The 23,088-nt window shown below is 58.2% G+C and overlaps 1 protein-coding gene and 1 long non-coding RNA gene across 12 annotated transcripts in view; one reads left to right on the top strand and one right to left on the bottom strand.

Annotated features, from left to right (window-relative positions):
* The window catches only part of PMEPA1 (prostate transmembrane protein, androgen induced 1), a 56,365-nt gene extending 42,085 nt beyond the window's left edge, over positions 1-14,280 (top strand). For 7 of the 11 annotated variants that reach the window (XM_038572694.1, XM_038572684.1, XM_038572687.1 and 4 more), the window contains exons 2-4: positions 4,603-4,757; positions 9,529-9,582; positions 10,023-14,280. In XM_038572694.1, the coding sequence (XP_038428622.1) occupies positions 4,635-4,757; positions 9,529-9,582; positions 10,023-10,571 (726 nt within the window). In that variant the 5' untranslated portion in view covers positions 4,603-4,634 and the 3' untranslated portion in view covers positions 10,572-14,280. The remainder of the gene's footprint in view (positions 1-4,602; positions 4,758-9,528; positions 9,583-10,022) is intronic. The other 4 variants (XM_038572685.1, XM_038572688.1, XM_038572693.1 and 1 more) reach the window with 1 other exon arrangement.
* Positions 14,281-15,110: 830 nt separating this feature from the next.
* On the bottom strand, positions 15,111-16,151 carry LOC111092163. Its single transcript, XR_005378045.1, has 2 exons — positions 15,774-16,151; positions 15,111-15,281 (listed from the first exon to the last, which is right to left on the bottom strand). It is a non-coding gene; the product is annotated as an uncharacterized LOC111092163 (long non-coding RNA).
* Between the last annotated feature and the right edge of the window lie 6,937 nt (positions 16,152-23,088).

Below are 23,088 nucleotides of genomic sequence, written 5' to 3'. Positions count from 1 at the left end.
AAGTCCCGGCCCTGCTCTCTCTAGGCACGTGGGCTGGTGCCTTCTCCCTGCACCTCAGTGTGCTCATCTGCAAAATGGCAGAGGGGGCGGCCCCCACCTCCTAGACGCTCCTAGGCAGCGGGCTCCGCGTGGATGTCGTCGCTGCTGGGATCATAGTAACGGCTCCAGGGACTGTTGACCAGCCCGCCCACCCCTCTTGCTCGGTCCCACTCCGTCTGTGAGCGGGCCTTGGCTGTGACTCCTGTGGTCACGGGAGACTTGAAGGCAGGGAAGGGGGAGGGCGGGCAGGGATAGGACCCGTTCTGCGTGCACCGTGCTGGGCACCTGGCCTATGTCCGGGTGCAGGGGCGTCTGTCGGAGTGAAGAAACAGAGACAGCATCAGGGTGGCCCCATATCTGCCCTTAGCAGCTGAGCGACTTGGGCCCGTCTCGTGGCTGGAAACCCGCAGGCCACCCTCCCTGCAGGCTTGGGCCGCCCAGTGCTTTTAAAACTCTTGCATGTGTTGCCAGCGAAAGGCCAGCGAGCTTCACGGGTGGTTTCTGGGTTCTGGAGAGATCGGGAGGTGTGACAGCATGGGGCCGGCTGCCTCGGGCAGCTGGGGTTCCAAGGAGTCGTGCCTGTCCGGGGGTAGGGGGCTCATGCTCAGTTCACAATCCTGCCTGGACCCAAGAGAGAGGAGTCGGAGTGCACAGGCCCAGGCCGCCCGCCAGGGCCCAGCAGTCAGCACCAGCCTGTAGAAGGAAGGCAGCCCCCCTCAGCTCTGTTCCCGTGGGTGGTGGGGGGCGCTGTGGATGCACCTGCCGTCTGCCCCCTCTCTAGCAGGTGGTTTCCTGGCACATTTCCTGGAGAAGGTGTGTTCTGCCCCCAAAGGTGGATTCTTCTGGAAGCAGCCCCCTGAATGAGAGCGCACGGAGGTGCTGTCGGCAGGACCACAACCCCCTCGCCCCACGGCCGAGGCCAGAACACCCAGAGGTGTGCTCTGCCTTGTGGGTTGGTGTGAACCAGCTGCTGGCCGGAGGCTTCTGGACCCTCAGTGCCTCCACCCACCCATGCCGGGGCCGGGCCGGGCCGGGCCTGGCCTGGAGTACCCAGCACGGCCAGCTTAACCTTCTCTTGGTCAGCATAGGGGCTTGGGCTTCCCTTGTTTTGCCGTCCTGGAGTGCTGGGAGCCCCCCAGTAATCGTGGTCACTGAGGGAGTGCTCCCGAGTGCCGAGCACGTCATCCACACGCAGCTCTGCCACCAGGTGCCCTCTGCCTCCTTTCCCGTGGGGAGGCTGTGGGGGCCCCGGCAGTGAGGTCCAGGGTCACACGGAGCTGGCCCAGGAACCCTCGGGGGCCTCCCTGCTCTTCTGGTCCTACACCCAGGCCTTGGGCTTCCCAAGTGCAGCCCAGACATCAGTCGTAGTGTCTCTTCCTCTGAGAGGTTCTCCCTCCCGTCACCCGTGTGGATTTCCTGGGTCCTGGCCGTCCCGGGTTATGGCCCAGGGCCCTGGGGTGGTCACAGTAGTGCTTTTAGGATGCCATGCTCATTTCTGGGGGTGATTCTCTCACAGAAACGTGTTCTCCTGCCCTGTTGGTCCGGCCTGGTGGGGTCAGGAGAGCGGTGGAGAGCTTGTCACACCCGCTGGGGCCTCTCCCACTGCCCCCTTGCCGTCCTGCCACAGCTGCTGTCTCGCTGCCCCACCCGGCCAGGGACAAGGACAAAGACAGCCGGCTGTGCACCTCCTTCCTCCAGGCACCTCCTTCCTCCGGGCTGGTGTGGGCAGGGCCCGAGACAGCAGCCGGAGGGGGCAGAGGGGAACCTACCGACCAGGGCGACAGGCCCTGGTCCCGGTTGGGGTGAAGAGTGCACAGGGCCGGGGAGGGGAATCGTAGGCCCCTCTGAGGAGGGAGGGCGTGGGGGTTGCACAAAGCAAGCCTGTGTGTCCCCTGAATGGGCGGCTTTATCCTGGGCCCTAACAGGCAGGGCCGGGCCCTGGGGAGTCAGAACAGGCCGCCAAGGCCCCGGAGCAAACTGTCTGGGGAGGCAGGAGGTGTGGCCACGGTCGCTGGGTCTGAGGCCTAACCCAGGCCTTGCTGCCCGCCCTCCTGGCAGGAAGGTGAGGGTGTCCCTCCTGTGGGTCCAGGCCTGGTGATCCGTCTCCTGCTGGGCAGGGCCCAGTGCTCTCAGCACTCATGAAGTCTCACCGAAGTCCCCGGCCGGTTCGTCCGCCCTCCGGGGCCCTCTGGGGCAAGGTGGGTCGCACTCCCACCTGGGAACCAGAGCCAAGGCCCAAGCTCCAGGTTGAATTCCTGGGTGCAGAGGAGGGCGGCCAGCACATGGCTGACTGGGAGGAGCCGGCACGTAGGGCCCTTGGGCTGAGTCTGTCACTCGACCTCTGGACCTTGCTCTCCTGGCCCGTGAGATAGAATGATGAAAGGGCCCGAATGTACGCTCAGCCCTGGCGCTGTGGACCCGTCACTGCCTGTCGTGGGGCATCCCCCGCGCTGTAGCAGCCCCCACCCAGTAGATGCCCAAGGGCCCCCAGGTGCGACAGCCGCCAGTGTGCCCAGAGGTCGTCCCATGTCGCCCAGTGGGGAGGCTCACCCGACTTCCTAAGAGCCGTAGGTATTAGAGGCGTAATCAGTAAACACCGGTCCAGCCGGGCACACAGAACGTGGCACGAGCGGGCAGGCATCCTGGGGCGCTGGTGTGCCGGGATGGGCTGGCCAGGGCTTCGGAGAGGAAGTTGAAGTGTGAGTGTCGGGGGGTTCAGTGTGGAGAAGCTTCCACCGTTTTGCAAACAGTAATCTTCCCACCTAGGATGCGTTGCTTTCCTGCTGGAAGCCATAGGGAAACTGAGGCAGGAAAGGCTGGCTTTCGCCCGGGTGGAGTTTGGGTGGTCCAGCGTGAGGGCCCAGAGCCCTTGAGGCCACACCACGTGCAGCCTGTTGCTCCCCCCCCACCCCTCCAGCCGCGGTCTCTTGGAGGAAGAAGCGCTGAATCCGTGGCCTTGAGCTTGAACCTGTGCCCTGGGGAGCCCTCAGCTAATTGCTCATTAGCAGCGGGAGGTGGGGGGCGCTGCCCCCCGTGGGCAGCTGTGGGCTGGGCAAGGCCGGTGGGGCCGGGCCCCAGTGCTGCCGACCGCTGCCCCGTCTGCCCCGTCACCCCCCGGGTCCCCGGCGGCCCTGGGCGCTGGCACCTCGCCCATGGCTGGGGGCTCTGCTGGCACCGGCCGCGGGCAGCTGCCGAGCCGCCTCGACATGGACCCGCTCGAGTCAGCAGAAACCGCCCCGGCTCTGGCAGGATCAAAATAACCTTCTTCCTTTTCCAGCACTTGAGGGTTTTTCCGCCTTCGAGGGGAAAAACAAAACAACATTAAAAAAAAAAAAAGAAAAAAGAAAGAAAAGAAAAGAGAATGGCAGCATCTGCAGGCACCCGGAATGTGGTTTTTCTGAGGCTTCTCTCCTGAGAGCTGGGGGGGGGCATCCTCACACATTCCTATCCTGTTGGGGGGTGCGGTGTGTTCGTGATAAATATGTTGGGGGGTATCTGTGGTGTTTATGTTTGTGTGTTATCTGTGTTTATTTGTATTTGGGGGAAGGTGTGTGTGTGTGAGTATTGGGGTGTGAATGTGGGGGTATGAATGTTGGGGTGTGTGTCTGTGGTAAGTGTGAATGTGGTGTGTGAGCATTGGGTTGTGTGTGGTGTGGGTGTTGGGGTGTGTGTTGGGGTGTGAGTGTTAGGGTGTGTGTCTGTGGTGAGTGTTGGGGTGTGTGAGCATTGGGGTGTGTGAGTGTTGGTGTGAGCATTGAGGTGTGTTGGGGTGTGAGTGTTACATGTGTGAGCATTGGGGTGTGTGTCTGTGGTGAGTTGGGGTGTGTGAGTGTTGGTGTGAGCATTGGGGTGTGTTGGGGTGTGAGTGTTGCATGTGTGAGCATTGGGGTGTGTGTCTGTGGTGAGTGTTGGGGTGTGTGTTGGAGTGTGAGTGTTGGGTGTGTGAATGTTGGGCTGTGTGTATGTGTGAGCATTAAGGTATGACTGTTGAGGTGTGAGTGTTGGAGTTTGTGTCTTGATGAGTGTTGGGGTGTGAGTGTTGGGGTGTGTGAGTGTTACAGTGTGAGCGTTGGGGTGTGAGCATTGGGGTGTGAGCACTGGTGTGTGTGAGTGTTGGGGTGTGAGTGTTGGAGTTTCTCTCTTGATGAGTGTTGGGGTGTGAGTATTGGGTTGTGTGAGTGTTGCAGTGTGAGCGTTGGGGTGTGAGTGTTGGGGTGTGAGCACAGGTGTGTGTGAGTGTTGGGGTGTGAGTGTTGGAGTTTGTATCTTGATGAGTATTGGGTTGTGTGAGTGTTGCAGTGTGAGCGTTGGGGTGTGAGCATTGGGGTGTGAGCACTCGTGTGTGTGAGTGTTGGGAAGGGAGTACTAGAATGTGAGCATTGGGATGTGTGAGTGTTGTAGTGTGAGCATCGGTGTGTGTGAGCGTTGTGTGTCAGTGATGAGCGTTGGGTGTGAGCGTTGGGTGTGCAGGGAGGGTGAGCGAGCGCTCACAAGGGCTGGGCCCTGAGCCCGTGGCCTGCATCGGGGTCCCCCAAGGCTCACGCGTCTCCCCCGGTCTTGCAGCAGAGCTGGAGTTTGTTGAGATCACCATCATCATGGTGGTGGTGATGGTGATGGTGGTGGTGATCACGTGCCTGCTGAGCCACTACAAGCTGTCTGCGCGCTCCTTCATCGGCCGGCACAGCCAGGGCAGGAGGAGGGAAGACGCCCTCTCCTCGGTAAGTGCCCTGCCCCTCCCGTCGGCACGGGGAGCCCCGGGTCAGGGTGCTCGGGGGACGGGCGGAGGGCAAGGTGCCCGGAGTCCTTGCCGCCTTGGCCCAGACGGGCGGGAGGTGGCCCTTCCCTCTTCTCAACGGCCCGCAGGCATCTGGGCCGGGGACGCACAGTGTTTTGGACACCGCAGGTCTCCCCGGAAAGGCCCTCCAGCCCCAGGGGGCCTGGCCACTCCACCCATGAAAGGGGGCTCCCGTTGCCACTCGTTGCGAGAGGGGCCCCGATCGGGCCGCTCCCCGGAGGCTGCGGGGGCGAGAGGCCGAGCACTGTGGGCCGGGACGGTGCAGGCTCCTCCGTCCCCTCGGTCGCTCGTCCCTCCGTCCCTCACCCGCCCGTCCGTCCCTGCCCCCCGAGAACGCCAGGGGGGCCGAGTTTGGTCAGGATGAGCCTCTTAGGCCAAACCCTGAAGGAGGAAGTGACGACGGGTCCAGGCAGGTGAGGCAAACGCTGGGCTGGGAGCGTCCTTGCTGTGAATACTGCGTTTTGGTATCTTACTGGAATGGTGAGCTTCACCTGCATCCTGGAAGCCCCAGAAGTTGCCCCAGAAATTGCCCCTCAAGACTCCACAAAGTGGGGGCCCGGCGGGGGAGGGGAGGCCTGCCTTTCTGCAGCTCTGAGCGCTGGGCCCCCTACTCCCTGCACCCTGGGCGCTGCACTGTGCCCTGCCACTCGGCGCCCTGCAGCCGGTGGACCGAGGTGGGGGCGCAGCTCACCCCCGAGTGGTTTCTGCCCCCACACGGGCGCTGTGTGACTTCGCCTGGCAGGAGCAGGCTGTCTGAAGGGCAGGCTGGGATTTGCAGGGAGAAGCTGGCACGGGGGTGGCCCCAGGGCCGTGGCCCGAGCACACCTCTGAGCCTGGGAGGACAGCGACAGCAGGGAGGGTGGCACCGGGGGTGGCCTCCCAGGTCTGGGGATGGCCGCCCGGGGTTGGTGGCAGTGCCCAGAGCCTGCGGGGCTGAGCCGGGTCGAGCCGGGTCCCCGGCAGGTTCGGGCGTGTCCCCCCACATCAGGCTGCGGCGCGGCGGGGCGGTCAGCAGGTGGCCAGGGCGAGGAGCCTCCGCTGGGTCCCCCGGCCCGAGGCTCAGCAGGCATCCGGAGGGCACTGGGCGCCGCTGCTCCGGCCAGGGCTCACCCGTGTGTCTGCTGTGCCTGTCCCCCAGGTGGCTGTGCCGAGGGTGTGCCTCCCCGGCTCATGGCAGCCCGGAAACCCCATCCCACGGGGGAGAAACCGGGGCCCAGACAGGTGGGCGTGTTGGCCTGAAGCCGCGCAGCTTGTCAGCGGCGGTGCGAAGAGCCCCAGCCCCCTGTGCCACCTCACATGCTGGGGCGAGGGAGAAGATGCGAGCCGGGTGGCCCGTGCCCGGGGTGGGCCTTCTCGCCCTCTGAGCCCCACTCTGCCAGACGGGTGGAGCTGGCCCTTCTGCTGCCTGCCCCTGGGTGTGGTCACTGAGGACACCGCTCGCCCAGCGGGCTGGGGCCGTGGCGCAAGTTCCAGCGTGAGGGATCCTTGCTGCCACCGGGGGCAGGGAGACAGCCCCGTGGGCAGCACCTGGGACTTTGTGCCCAGACAGAGGGTTAAGATCCTGGCCCTGATTCCCAGACACCTGGAGCCACAGAAAAGTCCCCGCCCCATCTACCCAGCCACCTGCATGGGCCCCTGGGGATGCCCGGCTGGGTAAACACAGCCTCGTTAGGCCTGCAGCAAGTGTGGCAGCTCCCTTGGGGACCCCTCCCTGCCAGACAGCCTGCGTGCGTCTCAGGAGTCTCAGGGCCCCGTGACCTCCCACAGACACCCCAAACCTGGGCACTCTCCGCCTGGGGCTGGGCCTGCCCCTGGCCTGACTGTCCTGCCTCGGTTCCTTTCCAGGGGGACCCCATTTGCTCATCTGTCCGAGAATAAGGCTCAAGTGCAGGTACGCCACTGGCCCTAGAACGTCACTTCCCCGCCCGGGGCTGTTCCCAGGGAAGCCACACTATATTGTGTTGTGGTAACAGCAGTGGTGATCTTGCCCTGACGGCGGCACGGAAGATGGGTCTGCAGGGGCTTGTCCTGGAGTTGGCGGGTGGGGGGGATGTGCCCTGTGAGGCAGGTACGGAGCCACCTGGCACAGGTAAGCAGGTGTATAGGTGCCACCAACCCCACCCAGGAAGCCTCCTGCTCATTTCTGAGCTGCTCCTGGGTCCCTGAGCTTTGTTTTCAAACATTCCCTGCTTTGAATTCCTCCCCTTATCAGCTTATTCCCCCAAAGTTTATGCATCTTGAACAGCAACGGTCACGTCACCCATAGGTCTCTTGGAAGACGGTTTGTGCGTGAAGCCTGCTCAGCATGGGGCAGGATGGATGCAGACTAGAGGCTCAGCCAGGAAATTGGATGGGGCAACCCTTTGTTCATTTTGTCCCCAAATCAGCCCTGGCATGGGTCTCCCGCTTCCCGAGCGGCTTCTGCAGGCACAAGGCTTCTAAATCAGGGACAGGGCAGCCAGCTGGACGTTCGATTACTGTACAGCGAGCCAGGCCGATATAGGAGCTGAGATGCCATGGGAGCCTGGGAGGCAGGGGTGGTGGTGGGTGGTTCCTGGAAGGCTCCCTGGAGGAGGAAGTGACTTCCAGGTGCACACGTTGGAGGTAGTCAGCTGACGAGGCTGGTGGGTGGTTTGGGGCTCTATGGTGGGGCTCCTGGGGCATTGATGGGTGTTTCCTTAAGCTTCCTGGGTGGTGCCAGGTAGCTAACCACTCTGTTGGGACTGGGAGTGGCGGGGGGGGGAGGGCAGTGGTGGGAAGAGGTTGTTGGCCACGTCATGCAGAGCCCGGGACAGAGGGACTCGTGGGAAGGTTTTAGGCAGGAGTGTATCTGGGTCACCTCTCATCCAAGCTGGCCTTAGCTGCATGCATCCACCACCCGGGGCCCCTGACCCTAGTGAGGAGCGGGTGGACGTGCCCATCGGCTTCCTGGCACGCACATGGGCCATGCCAGTGGCCCGGCCTGGAGCTACACAGCCAGGATTGGCCTGAGCCCAGGTGGGTCTGGAAGCGAGCAGGTGAGGGTTTGGATCCCAGCACGGCCTCCTACCAGCTGGGCCCACTCAGCTCTCGGTGCAGCGTCTGGCACCGAGACAACGATTGATAACATGACTAATATCAGTAACAAAACGGCCTTTGACCACGCCAACAGCAAGGCTGTGTGGCCGCTTGCTGCATCCTACCACCTGGAACCTACTAGAGACCACAAGGAGAGCTCATGGGTGCTTTCCCGGTGGGACCGTTGTGAGAGCCACAGAGCCCCCCAGTGGCCATGTAGGCAACTGCACTTCTCTGTGCACCCAGCCCCCTCTCCAGGTCACCCTACGGCCCCAACTGGGTGAGACCGGGAGCCCCCAGGATAACGAGCCCCAAGGAAACCTTTGGAGCGCTAGATATTTTGATTGTAGTCACGGGTCTCTGGTGTATGCACGCACCAAAACTTAACCAAATTGCATACTTTGAATATGTACAGTTTATTTATTTATTTTTTAAAGATTTATTTGTTTATTCGTGAGAGACACAGGCAGAGGGAGAAGCAGGCCCCCTGCAGGGCGCCCAATGAGGGACTCGATCCCAGGACCCCGGGATCATGACCTGAGCCGAAGGCAGAGGCTCAGCCGCTGAGCCACCCAGGCGTCCCCACGTACAGTTTATCTCCATCTCTAGAAAGCTGTGAAATTCAGAGACGACATCCTTCCCCCCGGGCCCAGGGCTATCCGTCACCACATAACCAGCATTGTCTGGGTTTGCCTCTCAGACAAACTGAGCCTGGTGCAGGGTCCCACGTCCCTTGGGTCTCTCCCCGAGGCCTGAGATGGCACGTGGCATGTGCCCAACTCAGCCCATGCGGCCCGGCCACCCGTGGGGAAATCTCAGAGCAAGAGGGTGTGAGCTTCCTGAGGTGGCAGCTACACACTTGGTATGGAAGCGGTACCACCTTCCGCCTTTGTTGACTGACCCCATCATTATTTGGTGGCAGAGCAGCTGCATGGGGGCACTTAGCTCATTAACTAACTTTGTCCAATATTTCTGTACCCGTGAACTGGGCTCCTGGTATACAGGTTGAGACAGGCTGTAAAGAGGTAAATAAATAGAGACAAGTTGGTTACAGGTAAGAGAGCTGCTGGGAAGGAAGTTAGCCCATGCCAGGATTGTAAATGGGGGCGGGCCCTTTAGACGGCAGTGTCAGAGGAGGTCTGCGGGGCTGCCGGTGCAGTGGGGCGGCCGGTGCAAAGGCCCTGAGGTACATGCATGACCCTTTGCACTAGAAGGTGCGTCAGCCTGGCTCCCAGCACTTTCGTGTAGTCACAGAGGGCCACGTGCACTCCTTGGCATAGTCTACCCCTCAAAAGTTCTGGAAGTTTAGTAACTTGCCAAGATCACGCTGCAAGCACGTGGTCCAGGTCAAGGTCGGGAGGGCCAGGTCTCGCCAGGCTTCTTCATCAGCCTAAGGCACGCGGGCAGCTGCTGGAGGGTCTTAAGAAGGCGGAGCCTACAGGTCAGCTGTAGGTGGTTGGGGTCACATCTGAGAAGTGGTGAGGGCCCCAGGCCGGGGTAGCAGAGTGGGGATGGAGGGTGGCCGATGGCTGCCAGATGCGACTCCAAAGAGAAGATGTCAGGCTCAAAGCCAGTTGACCCTGTGTGCGCTCACCTGTGCTCAGCCTGCTGACCCTGCCCCTCTCGTCCCCACACAGGAAGGATGCCTCTGGCCGTCCGAGAGCACGGTGTCGGGCAGCGGAATCCCAGAGGTGAGCCCCCCGTGCGGCCCCAGTCCCCTGCCTGCTGCCCCCCGCCCCCCGCCCCCCGGGGTGCTGTAGTGGACGCCTCCGGCCATCTGCCCGGCAAGTCCCCTCTCCAAGCTGGAGGCGCCTCCCCTGGCCGCAGGAGTGTGGCTGCCAGGCTCACCTCTGTGCCCTTCTCTGAAGAATTGTCCTTGGCTGCTGGCACCGCCCGCGCCAGCCGCTCACCCTCTCCCACCCCGCAGTGGGGGGCCCACAGGGTCCACAGGCTGGAGGACAAAAGTTGCCCCTCTTCCAACTCAGTGATGAGGATCCCATCCAGGGCTCCCCAGTGCACCCCTCCCTCCCCCCCCACCCCCAGAGAGCAGAGGGTCCCCCCCAGGCAGCCAGACCCCACCGCCTCGGGCTGCTTCGGGGTGGAGGACCCTCACTCTGCTCTGCCCCCGCAGCCGCAGGTCTATGCCCCTCCGAGGCCCACCGACCGCCTGGCCGTGCCCCCCTTCACCCAGCGGGACCGCTTCCACCGCTTCCAGCCCACCTACCCGTACCTGCAGCACCAGATCGACCTGCCGCCCACCATCTCGCTGTCGGACGGGGAGGAGCCCCCGCCCTACCAGGGCCCCTGCACCCTCCAGCTGCGGGACCCGGAGCAGCAGCTGGAGCTGAACCGCGAGTCGGTGCGCGCGCCCCCGAACAGAACCATCTTCGACAGCGACCTGATGGACAGTGCCATGTTGGGCGGCCCCTGCCCCCCCAGCAGTAACTCGGGCATCAGCGCCACGTGCTACGGGGGCGGCGGGCGCATGGAGGGGCCGCCCCCCACCTACAGCGAGGTCATCGGCCACTACCCGGGGTCCCCGGCCTTCCAGCACCAGCAGAGCAGCGGGCCGCCCTCCTTGCTGGAGGGGACCCGGCTCCCCCACGCACACATCGCCCCCCTGGAGAGCACAGCTGCCTGGAGCAAAGAAAAGGATAAACCGAAAGGGCACCCTCTCTAGGCACCCCGGGGCCGGGGCAGCGGTAGGGAGAAGACAACACGCTCCGCACCTCTTAGACGAGAAGACAGAGGAGGACCGGGCGGCAGCCACCACACGCGGCGCGTAACCATCCTCTCCCCCTCTCTCTGTGTATAAATATTTACATGTTCTGTGTGGTCTGAATGCACAAGCTAAGAAAGCTTGCAAAAAACCACGTTTCTTTGTTGAGCTGTGTCTTGAAGGCAAAAGAGAAAAAAAAAAAAACAAAAAACAACACACACACACACACAAAATCTACCCTAGTCTTTTCTGTTTCTAGTTGAGCTGCGTGCGTGAATGCTTCTTTTCTTTTGTTTGTTTATGATGATTTCACTTAACTTTAAAGACATATTTGCACAAAACCTTTGTTTAAAGATCTGCAATATTATATATATATAAATATATATAAAATAAGAGAAACTGTATTGTGAGGGCAGGAGTATTTTTGTATTAGAAGAGGCCTATTAAAAAAAAAAAGTTGTTTTCTGAACTAGAAGAGAAAAAAAATGGCAATTTTTGAGTGCCAACTCAGAAAGCGTGTATTACCTTGTAAAGAAAAAAAAAGTACAAAGCAGGGGTTTAGAGTTATTTATATAAATGTTGAGCTTTTGCACTATTTTTTAATATAAATATGTCAGTGCTTGTCTGATGGAAACTCCTATCATGTCTGTCGAGACTTTTAAGGGAGAAATGTGGAAATTTCACAGTCGGCGTCAGGCAGAGGGCGGGCTCGACACGGAGTTTGGAGAGCTTTCCGGAGGGGCCGCTTTCCTGCGAAGTGGAAGCTTCTGGCTAGCGATAGGTTGTTACCTCGTTATACATTCCCCACCGAAGGAGACAGTTTCCCCCTCTGGGCCAGAACAGCCTTGGGATGGCAAACCCAATAGGGAAGTTACTCTAGGCACCAAGTTGCAGGTGGTGGCTTTGCCTTTCCCGAGATGAAAATAAACTTCTGGAAGAATCTTAGTTTTTCCTCCTGGTTTTGTTTTGTTTTGTTTTGTTTTGTTTTTTTTAAAGCATGAAGCCTCGCCCCCGCCCCCACCCACCTCCAGCCGCAGCTGCTCCCCGCGCGTGTTGCCGGGGACCCCCCCTTCCCTGGCCCCCCAGAGGGGGCTTGGGTGGCTGCTTTGCCCAGAGCGCTTCGGGGCGATGCGCTGGCTCCAGGATTTATCAGCTGAGGTCGGTCGGTGGAGGCCACCGACAGGTCAGAAAGGCCCGGAGTATTAGGAATTTGACCTCGTTCCTTTCTCTTTACGTAGCAATTCTCACCTAACAGGCCAACAAACGGAACCCCAGAGATGAAAAAGCGACATGCCCCGATTTCTCCCAGGACATGCAAAAGGGTTAAAAGGACAACAAAAAAACCAGTCGAACCTGTGCTTTTATGTTTTCAAAGCACAATTCTTTACCTTCTGCTCTCCCGCATTTTCGTTCCCTCTCCCCGTGGAAACAATCATGTTCGATGTGCTTATTTATCTGTGTTTTCACAGCCTCTTTAGCGGATACGAGTCTTGTCTACCAGGATTTTCCTGAGTAGGCTGCGGTGTGGCGGGATCCCCTGGTGGTGCGCAGGTGAGGGCGCGTGAGTGGCGCAGGTGTATGCGCGGTGGCGACAGGTGGGACATGGAGTGGGGGTCCCTGGGGTCGACCAGGGACAGTGGCTGGAGCTGCAGGTTCTTCCTCCCACTGAGGACTTGTTCACATTCCATGGGGTGATCCCCCAGATGGAAGAGCAGCCCCCCGCCCACCCACCCCCCCAAGCCCCTCCGCATGGAGCTGTCTTTTCATTTTGGCAGAACACTAACTAGCAGACTAACATAAGAGGAGGCATCCGGGCAATAACTCTTGTTTTTAAGCAACTTTTTTATTACTTAAACGCCTGAGAACAGTTTTGACGTTCTGACCATTTGGACTCTATTTCTACGTACCCTTCCCCAACACGGTGACCAACAGATAAACATGGGGTCTGAGTGGCCGCCGGCCAGCCTGGCGGAAAGTTCTTGTACTTTGACAATAACACCTGCCTCTCCGTGGCGAGGTCGGGGTGGTGGTGGTGGTGGTGGGGGGGTGGTCTTCAGCCTAAACTTTGCTTCTCAAAGAGGATTCTTTTCAGAAGTCGTGCAGAAACATCGGTATTAATTTGTCCTAAAAGGTACAGGGACACATTTATAGATAAAATTTTTAAAAACTGTAGCTTTCCTCTATGTGAAGAGCCTCCCTAGTGCCTTACTGAGGAAGGAGTGCCCTCTTGTCACCAAATGGGGGCATCCCTGGACAGTGACACCGAACCCCCATCCCCACCCCCTCTGCCCCTCTGCCCCGGGGACTGACCTTCCCACTCTAGGTCAACAAAGGGCTGCAGCTTCTCAAATATCCCCATCGCCCTGCCCTCCCGTGTCCCACCCACGCACCCACCCACCACCGTCTTGTCAGATGCGGTGTTTGACTCCCATGTGACTTGTAAGCCTAGAAATGGCCCCGGACTGTGCAGGTCCCCAGGTCTTGAGCCAAGCTGTTGGAATCCCGTTGGTTGGTGGTGTGGTCTGCATTTGCCGTGTTTGGAAGGAGGCGGGGGAGTGGCTCCCTGACCTCAGCTGGCTTGAGGGCAGAGCACACCCCTCCAATTGCACCCCAGGATTGCAGTCCAGGGCTCGATGCTGCAGCGCCCCCGGGCTTCATGCCCGGCAGATGCCGGTTGCAGAGGCTCAGGGCAGAGCAGCTTGTCCAAGTCGGGACACATCCCCAGAAAACCTGGGGTGTGTGTTTCTGGAAACAGCTAAGCTCTTGGTTTCTCTGCTGGACCCCAGAGCTGGGGGTGCACTCATTCCTCTGGATGTTGGCTGTCGTGCCGTTATCTTTGAAAAGATTCCGAGCACCCCTGAGGAGACCTCCTTTTTCCAGTAAAAAGTTTGGGGGTCCTCAGCTGTGGCTGGTTGGAGGGGGACCAGGTTGGGCTTCCTCTACTCCTCATCGTTTCCCTGCTTGTCCATCACATTTCCTACCCCCCGAGGAAGAAAGAGCATTTCTCCCACAAAGGCCAGGTCTCCGCAGACCAACTTAGGAAGGGGCACTAAGCCATCTCTGTCCCCCCCGAAGCCCCGGTGTTCTTTGCAAAGAGCTGAAACTCCCCCCAGCCCACCCCCACCCCCCACCATCTAGCGAACCCCAGGGCAGGGCAAGAACCGAGTCCAATCCCTGTCCTCGTCTCCTCTCTGAATTGTATGTTTCAGAAATCGTTCTCTACACGCACACAAAGCTTCCAGATCCATAAAACATCCTGATGATAAGGAAAAAATAAAAGTGTTTTTGTTTTGTTTTTGTTTGTTTGTTTCCTGGAAACTGCGCTTCAAATTCTGCTGTACTATAGAGCCCAGAAGGACACGCGTTCTCGTTTGCCTGCCTGATTCCATGGTGGTGTGCTGATGGCACGCTTTTATGTTGCGTTCTTGGCGTTGGAACCGCTCACCTTTGCAGCCCTGTTTTCCCAAGTTCTGTTCAAGTTAAACTCATGTAAATTCTCCGTGGCACGCTGGGTGCGGCGCCCACGTCGCTGCCGCGTAAGACTCTGTATTTGGATGCCAATCCACAGGCCTGATGAAATCGCTTGTTGTGTATCAATAATCATTAGTGGCAATGATGACATTCTGAAAAGCTGCAATACTTATACAATAAATTTTACAATTCTTTGGAACGAGGCTTTTTTACTTCTTTGGCTGCATTGCCTTCCCCTGTCCCCCACCGCGCTCAGCAACGGTCCCAGGGCCCATTTAGTGGGGAGGGAGGGAGGCCTGCTGAGCTGCTGGGGGGCCCGAGACCTCTGTTCCAGTTCAAGCAGCATCCCTGGAGCCCAGTGAAAACACTAGCTCAGGCAGGTGGTTCTAACAAAGGGGTTTAAAATTAACTCACCTCTTAAAAAAAATTAAAAAATAAAAATAAATAAAATTAACTCCCTCTTTCATTAATTGGGGTTAAAAGAGTTTGTAAGGTGTTAACCTACTTTTCTTCCCTCTTGGAAAAATCGTGCTAAGGCTCTGATAAGGTCTACAAGAAAGAAACTGGCCTTATGTGAGTCCCTTCCAGAAGGAAACATTGAGGCATGGATTTGTAAGAAGGGACGTATGAAGGGAGCGCTGCCACGGGAGACGGTTAAGGAAACTGGGGAGAGGACAGAGGAGGAAAAACGAAGTAAAGTAGCGAGGGGGTTTAGGCAAAGTCCCCGCCACAGCCTGATCCCAAAGATCCCAAAAGGACTGTGGGGAGCTCTGGGGTGTGAGGTGCTTCTGGGTGAAAAGTAGACTCTGCTCCTGGATTCTCGGGTGTGAGAGCGCAGCAGTGAGGAGTTTCCCAAGCCCCAGGGTGGCCCTCAGAGAGGTTCCCAGGAACCAGCCATTCGCAAGGCCCGTGGAAGCCAGGAAGGGGAGACAGGAGTCTAAAAGGGATCCCCGGGGTTCCGAGTGTGCTCCCTGCAGTGCCCACTACAGAAAGTCGCATTTATTTCTCTAAACAGAACCATCTTTGACGTCTGGTCAAGGTGTTTTAAAGATCAGCGCCCCAACAGTTGATTCCCCGGGAATGACCATCCTGCAGCCTCGACCCCACGGTTCTGTAAGCTCTGGGAGTAGAGTCCTATAATCAGGGCAGAATGTGAGGCACACATCGGTCTTGCTTTCTCCCTCTCTGGTGGAGGAAAACCTAGGAGTAAAAAAGAAAGGAAAATTGATGAGAAACCAAAGGAGCTCATTACTCTCCGGTGTTGGCAGTGGGACCCCACGGTGCGCTCCCAGCCTGGCTCCAGAGCCCCCGGCCTCTCATGAGCGCCCACTCTCCCGGGGGCCTGTCACTGTAGAAAGTGTTGCCGCAGTGCCTGTGAGGTTGTCTGAAGGACATCCTGGGTCGAAAAGGAGACCCTCCCCGCTCCTCTGACCTGGCTCAAGCACATATCACTGAATCGGTCCGGAATAAAGGCGGAAATCGGAGTATCTACTATTTGTTGAGCACCTACTAGGCGCCAAGCACCATGTCAAGGTCTCCAGTGAGGTTGGCCGCTTGTCTGGGGAGATCTCATCTCATTCATCTGCCTCTTGGTTTTCTGGGGTTTTTTTGGTTTTTAAACAGGGTCTCATGCTGGGCTCTGCTCGGGGGTCCCAGCGCCTGAAGCCCCACCTCTGACCTCAAGGAACCCACCTCCTGGTGGTCCAGACAGACTCACAGACGGCAGCACAGCACAATGCCTCGGGGGCAGGACCCCGTGCTGTCGGGGGGGCGGGGAGGCTGGATTCCAGTCCCCCCCCCGCCCCGCCCCAGAGGTCAGGGAGGAGAGGGGCAGAGAGTGAACCAGGGCCCTGCACGAGCAAAGGCCTGGAGGAGACTCGGCGGGGCCCCCGCCCTGGAATCGGCTCTTCCTCCGCCAAGCGAGCCAACGCCAGCTCGGCCGGGGTTTGCAGGCCTGGGGGTTGCGGATTCCTGCAGCTGAAAAGCAACAGGTGGAGCGGGGCCGGGCGAGGCCACCAGGCTCGATGGGCGACTGTGACGTCACCGAGACGTCTGCCCCCCGCCGTCAAACGCTCTTCCCCTGACGTCCCTCCCGCGCACGTCCCCCTCCCCGGCCGCTCGCCCGGCCGCCCCGGAGCAGGAGGGAAGAAGCCGGCTCCCGACGCCCGCAGCCGAAGTCCCAGAATCGAATCCCATTGGCCTGGCTTAGGCCACGTGGCCGCCTCTGAGCCAATCACTGCGGCCGCGGGGAGGCGCGCCCTGATTGGCCGGGGTTCCGTCACGTGCCCCACCTGGACGGGGGCGGGGCCGCCCCCCGCGCCCCCCCCCCGCGCGGAGGAGGGGGGCGGGGGCCGCGAGGAGGGAGGAGGGGGGTGGGCCCGGGAGGGAGGGGGGCGGGGTCGGCTCGCGCCGCTGCCAGTCGCGGTGATTGCGGTGGTTCCCGGGGGTCGGCGCGCCGCGCTGCCTTCACCCCTGCTGCCGGGGATAACACAAGACCGCAGAGGCCTCGCAAATAATTTGGAACAAATGGTGCATTTGGATGTGAGAGTAAATTTTAAAATAAATATCCACGCGTGTGTGTGTGCGTGTGTGCGCGTGTGTGCGTGTGCTGGCACGCGCCGCCCTCCCCTCCAGGCCCTCGCCCCCTCCCCTCCCCTCCCTCCAGGCCCTTGACCCCCCTCCTCTCCCTCCCCTCCCTCCAGGCCCTAGACCCCCCCTCTCCTCCCTCCCCTCCCTCCAGGCCCTTGACCCCCCTCTCCTCCCTCCCCTTCCTCCAGGCCCTCACCCCCTCCCCTCCTTCCAGGCTCTCACCACCCTTCCCTCCCTCCAGGCCCTCACTCCCCCTCCCCTCCCTCCAGGCCCTCACCCACTCCCTTCCTTCCAGGCTCTCACCACCCCTCCCCTCCCTCCATGCCGTCACCCCCCTCCCCTTCCTCCAGGTCCTCACCCCCTCCCCTCCCTCCAGGCCCTTGACCTCCCTCTCCTCCCTCCATGCCCTCACCCCCCTCCCCTCCCTCCATGCCCTCACCCCCCTCCCCTCCCTCCATGCCCTCACCACCCCTCCCCTCCCTCCAGGCCCTCACCACCCCTCCCCTCCCTCCAGGCCCTCACCCCCCTCCCCTCCCTCCATGCCCCTCACCCCCTCCCCTCCCTCCAGGCCCTCACCCCCCTTCCCTCCCTCCAGGCCCTCACCCCCCTCCACTCCCTCCCTCAGGGTGGGTCCCCACCTCACCATAACTGATAAGCCTGGAAGTGGGGGCCTGAAATCATGATGTTCATCTTATTAAAAGGCTTTTATTGAACTCAAAATAATTAAATTTGCCTTTAAAAGCATCCACCTTAATTGAGTGAACAAGTTTTAAGATGAAATTTTAAAATTCATAGTTAGACTCCTGCCTGCTTGTTATAGACATGGGCAGATGCAGGCGAAGAGGCAAAGCATGGAGTCAGGGCTCCGTGGTCGTTTGGTCGTGGTTATTTGATCTGGATTCAAATCCTCCTCTGTCACCTTTCTGGCCAGTTAACCCCTCGGACCTCAGTTCCTGAGAGGAGGAAGGTGTGCAGAGAGCAGTAGGAAATGTCACCCAGGCCCCACCCATATTGCCTTGGCCCTTTTCACTTCTGTCCACATGGGCCCAACTTCTATCTAAAAGCACTTGTGTCCTGCTGCCTGAGGTTTCCTCTGGCTTCTGGAAGCTTCTCTGCCTGTTATGTAGCAGACCAGAAGTGCAGGGAACTGATGCCATTGGGAGCAGCCTCTATGGGTGATGGGAGTAGGGGATAAACACCCCAGCTCCTTCGCCTTTGGGTGGGGGCGTGGTGAGCAGGCCCTGAGATGATTGTCCGCAGGCTCCCAGTGTTCCTGCGAGCTTGAGGCACCGAGCACCGAGCCCAGAGACCCACTAAGGTCACTTGCCTGATGGCACAGCCCCCAGGAGCTGCCCGCCTCCTCACTGCCCTCCCAGCATTTCCTGGCATCACCTTCCAAATAAACGGCTTGCACTCTGATCTCTGCCTCCAGGCGTGCTTCCGGGACCCCCAGCCTCAGACCAGACGTGCAGTGGTGGTCAGCAGAGTGAGAGATCAGAGCCCCTCACGGGGCAGAGGGCACAGGTGGGCTCGTGTGTGTGCGCGTGTGTAAGTACAGGCGTGTGCGCGGGCATGTGGGTTCAGGGCTGTGTGCACCTGTTTGGCTGTCTTTTTTTTTTTAACCCAATATATCCAAAATATCATTTCTACACAGAATCGGTATAAAAATTGTTAATGAGAAAAAAATCTTTCAGGTGTTGGACTCTCTTCCAACTTGCCAGGTTTCACGCCCCTGAGTACTCAGCACGGTGCCCTGCTTATCTGGGCCCTGGTATGCACTGAATGCCTGTGCCCTCCTAAGTCCATACACTGAAACCCTATCCACCCCACACGGTATTAGGGGGTGGGGGCCGCGGTGGGACCAGCGCCCTGTAAGAGTCACGGGGCTTGCTCTGCGCCTCCCCCACCACGTGTGGACCGAGCGAGGGGGTGGCCATCTAGGAACCGGGAAGCAGATGTCACCGACGTGGGGTTGAACTTGTTCTCTTCCACTCACTAGCCTCGACCTTGGACGTCCCAGCCTCCAGAACAACGTTTGTTGCTTCAGCCCCCGCCCCCCCCCCAACACCCCGGCCCAGTCTGTGCCCTTTGGTCATCGCCACTGAACTGCTGAAGGCAGGCATACTCTGTCGAAGAAACCTTACAAAGCAAATATCAACTTTCCTTTTGCTGACAGGCTTGATGACGTGGAGGTGACGTAGAGGTGTTGAGCAGAGAAAGGGCTGCTCCCTCTTCTTGCAGCGCTGGGACCACGCACCTGTTCCCAGTGATGGAGATAGTCGCCAAGAGCTTGGATGCTAGAGCCTGACATTCTGGGCGTGAACTTGTTCTCTTCCACTCACTGGCTCCGTGGTCCTGACCAGTTTACCCAGACATCTCTCTGCGCCTCTGTTTTCTTGTCGGTAAAATGCAGATTTAATATTATTTGCCTACCTTACAGGTTTGCTAGGAGGAGGAATCAGTGAAATAATGGAAACGGAGTCCATAATAAGCTCTAACTAATGCTGTTGAACTCTGATCAACACGGGGATTAGGGGCACGGAATATCCTGTGAGGTCGAAAATCCATGTGTAGCTTTGACTCCCTAAAATACAACTAGTGACTAGAAGCCTTACAGATAACATGAGCAGTTGGTTAACGTGTTTTGTATGTTATGTGTGCTATGTCCTGTATTCTCACAATAAAGTAAGCTAAAGGAAAGAAAATGTTAAGACGATCATAGGGAAGAGAAAACACATCTATAGTATCGTACCGCACTTATATAAAAAAAAATCCACTTATAAGTGGACCCACATCGTTCAAAGAGGTTGTTCAAGGGTCGATAGTAGTTGCCACTCAGTGCCCCCGGTCTTTTAAGAAACACCTTTGAGTCAAATTTTAGAGCGGGATATCCGTTTAAAATGAAAAGAAGTTACAAATTGACGGGTAAAATTGTTCTACTCTGGACCTGTCCCTGTCCCCACACTCGGCAACACCCTTACCCACAACTCAGCGGGGCCACAGCTGCAGAAGAGCAAGGACCCTGGCCCTTGGGATGTGGGTCTCCCCATTTCCCCATCGTACCTTCTAGGTACAGGATTCTTAGCACCTCAGGCCTATGGATGCTTCAAGAGCCTTTGAAAATGTGTCAGCTCCATATTATGGGCTGGGGGGCAAGATGTCGCAAAATCAGAATCAACAAATGTTTAATGCAATGTCTAGGAAACCTAACATTATGTCGGGTTCATTAATCGTTTCATCTAGTCGTCACGAAAATTTCGTTACACTTCACTATATTTGAAACGAATTTATAGGTGAAATCTCATTTTGCCAGAATTCCCAAGAACCCTGAATGCTCAGGGAAGAACTTGTGGCCAGTTGTAATTAATGAATGTCTCATAAGCAAATAATTCGGGTGGCAATGTCATCAAAATATCTCTTGATGGGACGCCTGGGTGGTTCAGTGATTGAGCGTCTGCCTTCAGCTCAGGGTGTGATCCCAGAGTCCAGGGATCGAATCCTGTGTCGGGTTCCCTGCATGGAGCCTGCTTCTCCCTCTGCCTCTGGCTCTGCCTCTCTCTCTGTGCCTCTCGTGAGTAAATAAATAAAATCTTTTAAAAAATATAGCTCTTGATTATAAAAATATAAATCAGATGTGAATTCATTTCAATACATTTGTTGGGATGTGGGGGAGGGCCCCCTACAGAGAGTTGGCGGGTGGGGAGGAAGAGAAACAGCCTGGTGCTGGCCACCACCGGCCCTTGCCCACCTCTTGCCAACCTTCCTCAACCAGGGCTGCCTTTACCCAAGTCAGCTTGGATGAAAATCTCCCAGTGGCCCTTCTTTTGCTCCCAAAGATCTCAAGTTTCTACCACGGCCATCCATGCCCCGGCCCCTGCCCATCCCCGGGGCTCACTTTACTGGCCAGCACAGCTGGGCATGATGGGCCACCCTGGACTCAGCCTGAGCCACCTGTCAATCCCCGAACTGGGCAGTGTGGCCTCTTCTCCAGCTGGAGAGAGAAGTGGATCCAGGGAGCAGCGAGGAGAGCTCTCCCTCCACCCTCACTACATGCTCCAGCTCGTGGTCCGGATAAAGGAATCACAAAACTCTATTCGATGAGAGACCAGATGAAATGGGACGGCTCGGCCATGTGGGAACGGGACGGCTGGGGACCCGGCAGCGACGACGTGACTCACTCCTGTTTATCGAGCGCGTATATATGCTCGTTGCTCTTGCAGGACCTCGGTGCATGAGCTCGTTTAACTTCTGCAATAACCTCGGAAGGAGCTGCTTTCTGAGGTGATCTCCTTTCCCAGAGGGAGAAACTGAGGCTCGGAAAGACTAGTGACTCGCTCCAGGCCCACAGCTAGGAGGTAGAGGTGCCAAAAGCAGAGCCCCAGGTCCGTCCAACTGCAGTGGACACAGTGACCATGGGAGTCCCCTGAGCTCTGCCAACAGAGCCAGGGCAGGTCCCCACGGGGGGGGGGGGGGGGGGGGGCAGGACCTGCTGCCTCTGAAGCAGCTTTCCCCGTCTTTGTGTCTTGCCCTCTGTCGACAGCTCTCATGACCACGTGCAATCCCGGTCTCCTCCGGCCACCCCTGGGCCTCCGATCTTTGCCCCTGACCCAAGACACATTAGTACCCAGCTCCGGCGCCGTCAGGCCTTTCCGCTCCCTCCCCCGAGGTGAATTCACAGAGGAAAATGTGAAAATAACATCCAGGCTGCCTGGTGGAGAGGAGACCGGGTTTTGCCAACACAATGTGCAGTAAAAATATCTCTCCTTTAAAAGGGAGAGACAGAAATGTAAAGACTGGAGATCAGTAACGTGTAATTATCATCTGGTTTGGGTGGAGAGTTCTAATAGTTTCCAGAAAAACACAAACCATGGAAAAGGAATGTGCTTTCCAAGGCAAAAAGAGATTGGGGCTCGGGCAGGCGGTGGCCCCGTCCTGGATCTCCTGTGGCTTTGAGGCCCTTCCCTGGCAGAGGAGGGAGGCACCTACCCCCTTCCTCTGCTGTTTTGCCTTCCACGCTGGGCAGGAGGCCCCTGGAACGTGGACGCTGCCTTCGAATCTGCTCAATAAATAGGCTCCTGTGAGTGGACACATCTGCAGGCACAGAGGAAGGATCCGTGCTCCTCCCTCGGGGGGGGGGGGAACAGCAGAGTCTCGAAATGGCAGCGACAGCTCCTATCCTCCAATATCTGTTGTCTTCTATTTCTAACTAATAAAACTTCCTATTTTAGCTCAGTCTGTTGTGGCACAGAACAAGTACCATCGTTCCCCCACCTTCCTGGCTGGGCCATGGAACCACTGGGATGTCAGTAAAATGTGTGTGCAACTTATTAGTGTTCTTAAAGGGGGAGATCACTGCCCTTCTCTTTCCTCCTTCCTGCTGGAAGGAATGCAGATGTGAGGGCTGGAGCTTGTGCAGCCATCCCGGAACATAAGGCCAACCTGCGAATGCAGGCCACAAATGACAGAGCAACAAGATAGAAGGTGCACCACCCCACACCTGGACCACCTACCACACCGTTATGGGAGAAAGAGAGAAGCAGCTGCGTTGTTTAAGCCACCGTTATGTGGGTCAAAGATAATCCTTATGGTCAAAATTACCTTGAAAATCTCTTAACCTGAGAAATGAAATACAAGATAACCCAAATCTTTAAAAGTGCTGAATCCCACTGAATCCCACTCAGTGTGGTGAGGCACTCACAGCAGGTCCGTGGCTTCCATATATTCCAGACATGTGACGGAATGCTTTGGGAGTCTTGTTGGGTTGTTTGTCTCCGGGTCTTTTTGTGAACATGCTTTGTATCACGTTTTCCAAAGTTTGCCACTTTTGTGAGCACCGACTAGGGCATGATTTTCCTTATTTGTTACCTCTGTTTAATCACTAAAGAAACCGAGGCTCAGAGAGGTGGTGACACAGAGCTAGGGAAGGGGCAGGGCTGCCCTGAAGAGGAAGGCAAGGCAGCACGTGTCCAGGTGGCACCTCCCAGGGGCCCTTGGCCTTCCCGGCTAGTGGTTCCTGCTGCGGGCTCCGAGGCCAGGGGACAAGCCCCAGATGGCTTCAGGATGGGGGGGGAGCTGCGGACTGGGGAGTGAGGGGGGCAGAAAGGGGCCATCCAGAACTGTCCAGACAGACACCTGCCATGAGGGTGCCCGCCCGCTGGTCCTTCCAGAAAGGATCTGCGCCTCGGGATTAAGCTCAGGCTGAGCTGCAAGCCTACCTGGCACCTGGGTCAAAGCCAGGGCCTCATCCCCCCCAACCCTAAGAGGTCAGCAGCGAGCAGGGAAGGAGACAAGGAACCAGGGTCAGAGAGGTCAGGAGGGAGGGCAGGGCGGGGATGGGCGAGGTCCCCTCCCTCAGAGAGGCGGCCCAGCCCAGTCGGTGAGCGGTGGTGTCCCCTGGCAGCCAGTCCCAGCTCGCGCC

The sequence above is a fragment of the Canis lupus genome, chromosome 24 (genome assembly GCF_011100685.1).
Source record: "Canis lupus familiaris isolate Mischka breed German Shepherd chromosome 24, alternate assembly UU_Cfam_GSD_1.0, whole genome shotgun sequence".
Lineage (NCBI taxonomy): Eukaryota > Metazoa > Chordata > Mammalia > Carnivora > Canidae > Canis > Canis lupus.
Note: the sequence above shows the minus strand (reverse complement) of the source record. Positions and strands in the feature narration are given on the sequence as shown.